Source organism: Dendrobates tinctorius, unplaced genomic scaffold, assembly GCF_039654945.1.
Source record: "Dendrobates tinctorius isolate UK_male_01 unplaced genomic scaffold, ASM3965494v1 ptg000241l, whole genome shotgun sequence".
NCBI classification, from domain to species: domain Eukaryota; kingdom Metazoa; phylum Chordata; class Amphibia; order Anura; family Dendrobatidae; genus Dendrobates; species Dendrobates tinctorius.
This window is the reverse complement of record NW_027361908.1, coordinates 270687-282732: the sequence shown is the minus strand read 5'-3', so window position 1 is coordinate 282732 and position 12046 is coordinate 270687. Positions and strand designations below refer to the sequence as shown.

Below are 12046 nucleotides of genomic sequence, written 5' to 3'. Positions count from 1 at the left end.
CATTTTTTTTGTCTTCTACTACCTTGTCCTTAGAGGAACAGAGAAACCAGTCATATGTAGTGTATGAAGCTGGAGTCTAATGCTTGTAGGCAACTGAATATAAAACAATTCATGAGCTACTCATATTTCCACTCGTAGTTTATGAAATCCCAATTAGGACAGTACTATCCTAACAAGAAACAAACTACAGAAATATCTCAAACACTCATATGACACATGCGAATCGCCCATGTACAAGTGTGGGCAAAGATAAAATGGCACCTATAGATTGACAACTGTTAGTCATTAGAGCCTCGGTAATATACAGACGTATGCAAGATATATCCTGGCAGTTATCCAGGTCTAAATATATAAAGCCACGAGGAAACATTGGTATAGAAGACTGGAGAGATTTAGGATAACCGTTTCCTGCCCTTATATGACCTGTTATACCCATTATGTAATTCCCAAACACAAACTAGGGCCTTTTTATTCCCTTAAACTTTCTTCAACCAATAGCCTTTTACTTGTCTAAAAAAAATACTGGCATTGCTTTCCTTAAAAACATAAAACTTTAATATTCAGTAGTTTCTACTGAATAACGCATGTTAAAATTCTTTACAAAAGCATTCTTCATCTTCCATTAAGAAGCCACTATGTACATGAGGGGAGTCCTCTTAAAGAGGTTGTCCAGTCTAAATTTATAAGTCTGCGACTTATGACTCACCCCAGCGCACGCACTGAGGATTTGCCGGTGTCTGAGCTGGGACTGGAGGGCACGTATGTGTTATGCATACTCCTGGGCAGAACCAGTCTAGTGGGTGCAGCCTTGCTCCATACACTTGCATTGAGTGAGGTCATGCCCACTAGACGGCAGCGTCCCTAGATGGGGCACAGCCTCGCTCAATACAAGTGTATAAAGTGAAGTCACGTCCACTAGACGGGCTCTGGCCAGGAGTATGTTTTACTCGTACATATCCTCTGGTCCTGGCTCAGACATCAAATCCTCTCAGAATACACAGTGTGCGCTGGGGGATTCACAAGTCTGCAGTCACACAGTGTGACTGCAGACTTATCAATTTACACCAAACAACCCCTTTATTGGCTATCCTGTCTACTACTGCGCCACCGCTTTGTCTCCTTGTGGTTGACTGAAAAGAAGCTTCCGGAAGATGTTGGCATAGAAAGGTCCATACACTTGCTTGTTGAAATGGACAATGTTTGCATACTGAAATCCAATGAACTCCATTTCTTTATGGACTGGTGCAAGACCTCCAGGAAGTATAGGAACTTGTTTGTATGGTTGAGGCAGACAGAGGAATGTAGTCAAGTACTCTTGGATCCGTTTTTCTGAAAAAGAATTTTAAAACGTGATAAAAGAGTGAACTGTCTGAACAAATCTTAAACCCCTTCTTATTGTTCTTTTTGCTTTTAGGGGTATTTGACTATTGGTCAATATTAGTGATGAGCGGCTGTTAGCCTGAACACATGGAGATTCCCTGTTTAACAGCCGCAAATCACGTAGCCGCAGGGACTTGAACATGGTATAATACGAGCACTCCCAGATGCTCGTATAACACCTGAGCAGGCTCAGAAAAGACGTGATCCGGGCACGTTTGCTCATCACTAGTCAGCATCAGTTGTATAGGATTAGTCAAAATAAAACTACATTCTTCCAAAAACAGTGCCACATCTGCTAGCACGTTGTGTGTGGTACTGCAGTTCAGCCACATCTACTTCAGAGCCAAGCAGCTATACCACGCTGCCTGAACTACTTTTCGATGAAGCAGTTTCTGTACAAAGTTTACCAAAATTTAATGGTTAAAACCTGCTCTTCCAACTTCTGATGTGTCACATTATTATTTGATAAGAAAAGGTACAGAACGATAATCAATAGTGATAATGATGTGCCAAGAGTTACACCAAGTCTAAGGGATTGAGGAAAACTAAAGAGAACAGGCAGAAGACTTAAATTCTATAGATATAGTTCGGGCAGCACAAATCTGCAATAAGCTCAGACTCTCCTTCTTGGGAGGGAGAATTCCAAAAACTATAACACCTAAAAGGAGGTTTTCTGCTACTGTTCTTCAGACCACGTTCTCTTCCACAAAACCTTAACTGTAGCACCATTACCTTTGAACCCTGTAATAGGAGTGTTAGATACATAACCCAAGAACATTATGACGATTGCCTACAGGCAGGCAGGCAGCATTGTCATATGCATACCAATGAGGTTGTAGATCGGGTGGTTTTTCTCCGTCAGGCTGCAGATCTGTCCTTCCAGGATACTTTTCGCCTCCATGCCAAGTGCAGGTAACCCTCTGTCTGTCAGCGATTTGTTCATCTCGTACGATATTTTGGTACTCAGTGCAGTAAGAGCCTCCTTTAAGTTAAAGTTTCTAAAAACACATTGGGAAGGATGGAATTTTTTATTTTTAATACAATTTACATGAATTAATGAAATTGATAAAAAAAAAAAAAAAAAAAAAAAAAGGATTACCATTAGTACGATGGAAGGCTATAATATGGCACTTACTTGTTCAGACCTTGAAGGAGAATGGCTGTGATTTCTTTGACCTGTTCAATAAATCCAGTAGTGCTTACAAGACCCAGGGCATTCTGGCTAATAAGACACACACAAGCTACAAGCTTAACTTCATGCAGCTTGTTCTTCAGGTCCACAATGCGCAGATCATCTGGGATGATGGTCTGGAAAGGAGGAGAAAGCCAACATGCTGACCCCAGTCCGTAGGCTTGTAGAAACGGTAGACCTTTATAGTGCACTCAGCGATTACCACCTACCTCTGGCACAACACTGTCGTAGTCCAGATGCAGTAGTTTAACAAAACCACTGTTTAGCACCAAGGTAGGGCTCAGGTTGTCCACAGATACTTCATTTGCAGCAGATGTGCTCTCCTTAGCTTTTGCCTCTAGTGCATCTTTAAGAGCCTGCTCTATCCATTTGGTGGTCTGATTCAGTGCATCTACAATTAAGATATATTCAGGTTAAGTTATAAAAGAAGCTATAGTCCCTATACTGTAGCACCCTACCAAGTAGTAGGACTTCCAGCAACAAACTGATCTAGGATGCAATACAAATCTGTTAGGCTGGGTTCACATTGTGCTAATGGTAATGATGTGCCGGCATTCTGTGACTCATCCTCAGATGCGGGTTGCAGCGTTCGAGGGTCCGTCACCGCTAGCACAGACAGGGAAGCTGCGCTAGCACGATCGCTAAACGCGATCACAAAAATGACAGTAGCGTTAATGCAGTCCGTCAACACTACGAGTTGAACGGACTGCATTAACACAATGTGAACCTAGCCTTACTACACAATTTGATATTGAATACAAAAGGACATGTGATATTGTAATCTATTCATAATATAATATTCTGTAGCCAACAGGTAATTTCAATATTTGAGTTGAATTAAAAATGTAATTTAAAAAAAAAAAAACCAAAAAAAAAACTTTAACAATTTAAATTGATTTTTGTATTCATTCATTCATTCATTCATTCATTCATTCATTTTAGGGGCCTCTAATAGACAGATTTATTGAGCCCACGAGTCTAAAAAGTGGCCTTTAAAACCAGATGACTCTTAAAAAAGGGGTTGGCCACTTGATCTTTATTTTTTACAAGTGTGCTGCGGACAGAGTTACGTGGCATTTTCTAATATATAAAGATTACAGGTTCTCCTCCTATACTTTCTAGTGCTGCCTCTCACAGACTGCACAGTTCTCCTTTTCCAAAAATGGCTGCTGGTGGAGGAGCGTGGGACCAGACCTTGCCAGCCACCCCTCCAATGGAAAAACAGCTTTCCCACACAAGGCGTTTTTTAACCAGAGGAGGCTGATGGACCGATCTGGTCACACGCTCCTCCACCAGCAGCCATTTCTTAGAACAGGAGAACTGTGCAGTCTGAGGAAAGCTGTACTAACAAAGAGAACACCCTGTCATACTTATATTAGTAAGTGGCACAAAATCATGTCCCCAACACATCTGTTACATAAAGATGAAGTGGCCAACACCTTTTAGGATAAATAACAAAAGCAAACCAACATTCTGCTATAAAAGCTCATACAAACCAGGTGATTTTTCAAGTATTTCCTGGAATTTTACTCGCTCATATTCCGCTAACTGCCGCTGAAGCTGCGGTCTAATGTTGTGGATAGTATAGTTCACCATATCCATTTTCATGAGGTCTAGTACATGGAAGACATCCCTGATGAAGGAAAGGTGGAAGAAGGTAAGAAATAAAATGGGTAAATGGAGAAGGACAAGTACAATCTTTTGACATCAAAAACGAGTCATGGTCTTGATTGTGCAGGATTTGATGACTCTTGAAAAGCCAGGTACACTGCTCTGTCACCATCTTATCTCCCAGAGAATTAATGGGTAGGACATTAGAATTCCACCTAGTCAGATCCTTGTCTCTCACTACATCTGTCGGGAGAGTCAGGAGGCCACCTCCCATACACAATATAGACTGTTGGCTGATCCCTGCAGATATCAACACGTACAGACAACTTTAATCTAAAGTGTATTGAGCCTTCATTTTTTAGCCCTCCTCCAAGAATAAGAAAGCTGGCTCTTTAAAGCCACCTAATGGAGTTACCTTAACCTCTTCATGACCCAGCCTATTTTGACCTTAACCCCTTCACCCCCAAGGGTGGTTTGCACGTTCATGACCGGGCCAATTTTTACAATTCTGACCACTGTACCTTCATGAGGTCATAACTCTGGAACGCTTCCATGGATCCCGGTGATTCTGACATTGTTTTCTCGTGACATATTGTACTTCATGTTAGTGGTAAAATTTCATTCAAATAACTTGCGTTTATTTGTGAGAAAAACGGAAATTTGGTTAAAATTTTGAAAATTTCGCAATTTTCCAACTTTGAATTTTTATGCCCTTAAATCACAGACACTGCACACAAAAAACTTGATAACTAACATTTCCCACATGTTTACTTTACATCAGCACAATTTTGGAACCAAAATTTTTTTTTGTTAGGAAGTTATAAGGATTAAAAGTTGACCAGCGGTTTCTTTTTTGCAACACCATTTTATTTTTAGGACCACATCACATTTGAAGCCACTTTGAGGGGTCTATATGATAGAAAATACCCAAAAGTGACACCATTCTAAAAACTGCACCCCTTAAGGTGCTCAAAACCACATTCAAGAAGTTTATTAACCCTTTAGGTGCGTCACAGGAATTTTTTTGAATATTTTAAAAAAAATGAACATCTAAATTTTTTTCACAAAAAAATACTTCAGGTTCAATTTTTTTTTATTTTACCAAGGGTAACAGGAGAAATTGGACTGCAAAAGTCATTGTGCAATTTGTCCTGAGTACGCTGATACCTGATATGTGGGGGGGACGACTGTTTCGGCGCATGGCAGAGCTCAGAATGGAAGGAGCGCCATTTGACTTTTTCAATGCAAAATTGGCTGGAATTCAGATCGGACGCCATGTCACGTTTGGAGAGTCCCTGATGTACCTAAACAGTGGAAACCCCCTACAAGTGACCCAATTTTGGAAACTAGACCCCCCAAGGAACTTATCTAGATATGTGGTGAGAACTTTGAACCCCCAAGGGCTTCACAGAAGTTTATAACATACAGCCGTACAATTAAAAAATCATATTTTTTCCACAAAAATTATCTTTTCACCCTCAATTCTTATTTTTCCAAGGGTAACAGGACCCTAAAAGTTATTGGGCAATTTGTCCTGAGTACGCTGATACCCCACATGTGGGGGTAAACCACTATTTGGGCGCATGGCAGAGCTCGGAAGGGAAGCAGCGCCATTTGACGTTTTTGGCTGGAATTGAGATCGGACACCATGTCGCGATTGGAAAACCCCTGATGTACCAAAACAGTGGAAACCCCCCACAAATGACACCATTTTGGAAACTAGACCCCCTAAGGAACTTATCTAGATGTGTGGTGAGAACTTTGAACCCCCCAGTGCTTCACAGAAGTTTATAACGCCCGGGCGTGGAAATAAAAAAATTCGTATTTTTTTCACAAACATGATCAATTAGTCCCCAATTTTTTTATTTTCCCAAGGGTAACAGGAGAAATTGAACCCCAAAAGTAGTTGTCCAATTTGTCCTGAGTACGCTGACACCCCATATGTGGGAGAAAACTACTGTATGGACACACGTCAGGGCTCGGAAGGGAAGTAGTGACGTTTTGGAATGCAGACTTTGATGGAATGGTCTGCGGGTGTCATGTTGCCTTTGGAGAGCCCCTAATGTACCTAAACAGTGGAAACCCCCACAAATGACCCCATTTTGGAAAAGAGACCCCCTAAGGAACTTATCTAGATGTGTGGTGAGCACTTTGAACCCCCAAGTGCTCCACAGAAGTTTATAACGCTCGGACGTGAAAATAAAAAAAAAAAATCTTTTTTCCCACAAAAATGATATTTTTGCCCCCAATTTTTCATTTTCCTAAGGGTAACAGGAGAAATTGGACTCCAAAAATTGTTTTGCAATTTGATCTGAGTAGGCCGATACCCTACATGTGGGGGTAAAACACTGTTTGGGCGCATGGCAGAGCTTGGAAGGGAAGGACCACCATTTTACTTTTTCAACTCAGAATTGGCTGGAATTGAGATCAGACGCAATGTTGCATTTGGAGAGCCCCTGATGTGCCCAAACAGTGGAAACCCCCAAGCCTAACTCCAACCCGAACCCCAACACACCCCTAACCCTAATCTCAGCCCTAACCCTAGCCCTAACGGAAAAATGGAAATAAATACATTTTTTTTATTTTATTATTTTTCCCTAAGGGGGTGATAACGGGGGGTTTGATTTACTATTTATGGCGGGTTTTATGTTTGGCGGCTGTCGCACGCTAAAAGACGCTTTTTATTGTAAAAATAGTTTTTGCATCACCACATATTGAGAGCTATAATTTTTCCGTATTTTGACTCACCGTGTCATGTGAGGTCTTATTTTTTGCGGGACAAGTTGACGTTTTTATTGCTACCATTTTCGGGCATGTGACATTTTTTGATCGCTTTTTATTCCGATTTTTGGGACGCAGAATGAACAAAAACCAGCGTTTCGTGAATTTCTTTTGGGGGGGTGCGTTTACACCGTTCCGTGTGCGGTAAAATTGATAAGGCGGTTTTATTCTTCGGGTCAGTACGGTTACAGCGATATCTCATTTAGGTCGTTTTTTTATGTTTTGTCGGTTTTATGCAATGAAAACTATTTTATATAAAAAATAATTATTTTTGCATCGTTTTATTCTGCGAGCTATAACTTTTATTTTTTCACTGATGATGCTGTGTGGCGGCTCGTTTTTTGCGGGACAAGATGACGTTTTCAGTGGTACCATGGATATTTATATGCGTCTTTTTGATCGCGCGTTATTACACTTTTTGTTTGGCGGTATGATAATAAATCATTTTTTGCTTTGTCTTTTATTTTTATTTTTTAAGGGGTTCGCTAAAGGGGTTAACTAATGGGACAGTTTTATAGGGCGGGTCGTTACGGACGCGGCGATACCTAATATGTGTACTTTTATTGTTTTTTTTTTTTATTTCCTAAAAATGGATTTATTTGGGGGAATTTTTTTTTTTTTCTAAATTTATTTGGCGAATTTATTTTAACACTTTTTATTTTTTTTTTAACTTTATTAAATAGTCCCAAGTGGGACATCACTGTCCTGTGACAGATCGCTGATCTGTCACATCACAGATCTCTGTGACAGATCAGCTGTCACAGGCAGTGCAGAAGGCTTCCTCATGCCTGCGCTTTGCAGGCAGTGAGGAAGCCAGCTTCCTGCAGGCCCCCGAAGGCCCCGTCGCCATCTTGGATTCGGGGGCCTGTAGGAAAGGAGCCCCCCGCAGCAGCGCTGCACATTGCGCTGCCGTGGGGGGCTCAGGGAAGCACGGAGGGAGCCCTCTCCCTGCCGATGCTTCCCTTTAACCCCCGGTACACCGCGATCATGTTTGATCGCGGTGTGCAAGGGTTTAATGTGTCGGGGGCGGTCCGTGACCGCCCCTGACACATTGTGCCTGGTGTCAGCTGTGATAATCAGCTGACACCCGGCTGCGATCAGCGGCGCTCACCACGTGGGCGCTGCTGATCGCGGTAGACGTACTATCCCGTCCATGGGCATAGGGGCCCGGGTCCCATGGACGGGATAGTACGTCTGATGTCAGGAAGGGGTTAATGACCTGGCCATTTTTTCGAATTCTGACCAGTGTCCCTTTATGAGGTAATAACTCAGGAACGCTTCAATGGATCCTAGCGATTCTGAGATTGTTTTTTTTCATGACATATTGGGCTTCATGTTAGTGGTAAATTTAGGTCGATAATTTTTGCGTTTATTTGTGAAAAAAAAAACAAATGGAAACTTGGCAAAAATTTTGCAATTTTCAAATTTTGAATTTTTATTCTGTTAAACCAGAGAGTTATGGGACACAAAATAGTTAATAAATAACACTTCCCACATGTCTACTTTACATCAGCACAATTTTGGAAACATTTTTTTTTTTGGTAGGAAGCTAAGGGTTAAAAGTTGACCAGCGATTTCTCATTTTTACAACGAAATTTACAAAACCATTTTTTTTAGGGACCACCTCACATTTGAAGTCACTTTGCGGGGTCTATATGGCAGAAAAAACCCAAAAGTGACACCATTCTAAAAACTGCACCCCTCAAGCTACTCAAAACTACATTCAAGAAGATTATTAACCCTTCAGGTGCTTCACAGGAACTAAAGCAACGTGGAAGAAAAAAATGGACATTTTAATTTTTCCAACAAAAGTTTTCTTTTAGCATCAATTTTTTCATTTTCACATGGCCAATAAAATGGACCCTAAAATTTGTTGGGCAATTTCTCCTGAGTACACCAATACCTCATATGTGGTCATAAACCACTGTTTGGGTGCACGGTAGGGCTCAGAAGGGAAGGAGCGCCATTTGACTTTTTGAATGGAAAATTAGCTCCAATCGTTAGCGGACACCATGTCGTGTTTGGAGAGCCCCTGTGTGCCTAAACAGTGAAAACCCCCCCACAAGTGACACCATTTTGGAAACTAGACCCCTTATGGAACTTATCTAAATGTGTGGTGAGCACTTTGAACCCCCAAGTGCTTCACAGAAGTTTATAACGCAGAGCAGTGAACATAAAAACAAAAATCTTTTTTTCCTCAAAAATGAATGTTAGCACGCTATTTTTTATTTTCCCAAGGGTACCAGGATAAATTGGACCCCAAAAGTTGTTGACCAGTTTGTCCTGAGTACGCCGATACCCCACATGAGGGGGGGAACCACTGTTTGGGCGCATGGCAGGGCTCAGAAAGGAAGGAGCACCATTTTACTTTTTGAATGGAAAATTAGCTCCAATCGTTAGCAGACACCATGTCGTGTTTGGAGAGCCCCTGTGTGCCTAAGCTTTGTAACTCCCCCATCAGTGACCCCCATTTTGGAAACTAGATGCATAGTGAGCACTTTGAACCCCCAGGTGCTTCACAGAAGTTTATAACGCAGAGCCGTGAAAATAAAAAATCATTTTTTTTTACCCTCAAAAAATGATTTTTTAGCCCCCAATTTTTTATTTTCACAATGGTAACAGGAGAAATTGGACCCCAAAAGTTGTTGTCCAGTTTGTCATGAGCACGCTGGTACCTCATATGTGGGGGGAAACCACTGTTTGGGCGCATGTCGGGGCTTGGAAGTGAAGAAGTGACGTTTTGAAATGCCGACTTGATGGAATGGTCTGCGGGCATCATGTTACATTTGCAGAGCCCCTGATATGCCTAAACAGTAGAAACACCCCACAAGTGACCCCATTTTGGAAACTAGACCCCCCTAAGGAACTTATCTAGATGTGTGGTGAGCACTTTGAACCCCCAAGTGCTTCACAGAAGTTGATAATGCAATTAGCCCGCAATTTTTTCATTTTTACAAGGGTAACAAGAGAAATTAGACCCCCAAAGTCATTGTGCAATTTTTCCTGAGTACGCCGATACCCCATATGTGGGGGTAAACCACTGTTTGGGAATACATCGGGGCTCGGAATGGAGGAAGCACCGACTTTTTGAAGGCAAAATTGGCTGGAATAAATGGTGGCACCATGTCGCGTTAGTAGCCACGGGGGGCTAAGCCAACCCCCCCCTGGGGTGAAGCACAAAGGGTCCTGTATGTGCGGGTCGGGTGACCTTTCCGTGACCCCAGTCACCTGACCCGCAGGGGGCCATCAATTCATGACGCCACATAGGCGTCATGGATCGGATTGGCACCGACTTTCATGACGCCTACGTGGCGTCAAAGGTCAGGAAGGGGTTAAGGCTGCAGTCAGATGGGTGTAAATTCTCTCTTGTAAGAGAATCAGGCAGTTTATGCTAATGACATTCGGCTCAAACTCTAATAGAATTTGAGTCGAGTGTCATCATAGTGTGATCAGATTCTCTAAGCGAGAACTTGAGCACAGGTGAGGAGAAGATGGAGAACTTATATTTCTTCATCTTCTCAATTTTCTGAGTCAGCAGATGTCAGACTGCACTCGAATGACATCGGAGTGCAGTCCAATGTTTTACATGCATAGATTTGTATGGGTGCTCATGATCCAAATTCTGGAGCTACTCGCAGCATGCTGTGATTTTTTTTTTTGTCTTATGTCAAATTCGCATTGCAGGGGCGGACACTGACAGCTTGGGGATCCTGTGCAAGAAGTGTGTCTGGGCCCTCCCTCCTTTTATAGCAACAAAGCTACAGTATATATATATATATATATATATATATATATATATATATATATATATATATATATATATATATATATATATATATATATATACATACAGTGGGGCAAAAAAGTATTTAGTCAGTCAGCAATAGTGCAAGTTCCACCACTTAAAAAGATGAGAGGCGTCTGTAATTTACATCATAGGTAGACCTCAACTATGGGAGACAAACTGAGAAAAAAAAAAATCCAGAAAATCACATTGTCTGTTTTTTTTTTTCATTTTATTTGCATATTATGGTGGAAAATAAGTATTTGGTCAGAAACAAAATTTAATCTCAATACTTTGTGATATATCCTTTGTTGGCAATGACAGAGGTCAAACGTTTTCTGTAAGTCTTCACAAGGTTGCCACACACTGTTGTTGGTATGTTGGCCCATTCCTCCATGCAGATCTCCTCTAGAGCAGTGATGTTTTTGGCTTTTCGCTTGGCAACACGGACTTTCAACTCCCTCCAAAGGTTTTCTATAGGGTTGAGATCTGGAGACTGGCTAGGCCACTCCAGGACCTTGAAATGCTTCTTACGAAGCCACTCCTTCGTTGCCCTGGCGGTGTGCTTTGGATCATTGTCATGTTGAAAGACCCAGCCACGTTTCATCTTCAATGCCCTTGCTGATGGAAGGAGGTTTGCACTCAAAATCTCACGATACATGGCCCCATTCATTCTTTCATGTACCCGGATCAGTCGTCCTGGCCCCTTTGCAGAGAAACAGCCCCAAAGCATGATGTTTCCACCACCATGCTTTACAGTAGGTATGGTGTTTGATGGATGCAACTCAGTATTCTTTTTCCTCCAAACACGACAAGTTGTGTTTCTACCAAACAGTTCCAGTTTGGTTTCATCAGACCATAGGACATTCTCCCAAAACTCCTCTGGATCATCCAAATGCTCTCTAGCAAACTTCAGACGGGCCCGGACATGTACAGGCTTAAGCAGTGGGACACGTCTGGCACTGCAGGATCTGAGTCCATGGTGGGGTAGTGTGTTACTTATGGTAGGCCTTGTTACATTGGTCCCAGCTCTCTACAGTTCATTCACTAGGTCCCCCCACGTGGTTCTGGGATTTTTGCTCATCGTTCTTGTGATCATTCTGACCCCACGGGGTGGGATTTTGCGTGGAGCACCAGATCGAGGGAGATTATCAGTGGTCTTGTATGTCTTCCATTTTCTAATTATTGCTCCCACAGTTGGTTTCTTCACTCCAAGCTGGTTGGCTATTGCAGATTCAGTCTTCCCAGCCTGGTGCAGGGCTACAATTTTGTATCTGGTGTCCTTTGACAGCTCTTTG

General features: G+C 42.0%; 1 protein-coding gene across 4 annotated transcripts in view; it reads right to left on the bottom strand.

Moving 5' to 3' along the window:
* Positions 1-532: 532 nt before the first annotated feature.
* TCP11L2 (t-complex 11 like 2) overlaps positions 533-12046 on the bottom strand; it is a 70178-nt gene continuing 58664 nt past the window's right edge. For all 4 annotated transcript variants that reach the window (XM_073556881.1, XM_073556882.1, XM_073556880.1 and 1 more), the window contains 5 exons: positions 4069-4205; positions 2782-2963; positions 2516-2688; positions 2206-2378; positions 533-1329 (listed from right to left, as the gene is read on the bottom strand). In XM_073556881.1, coding sequence (XP_073412982.1) covers positions 1097-1329; positions 2206-2378; positions 2516-2688; positions 2782-2963; positions 4069-4205 — 898 coding nt within the window. In that variant the 3' untranslated portion in view covers positions 533-1096. The remainder of the gene's footprint in view (positions 1330-2205; positions 2379-2515; positions 2689-2781; positions 2964-4068; positions 4206-12046) is intronic.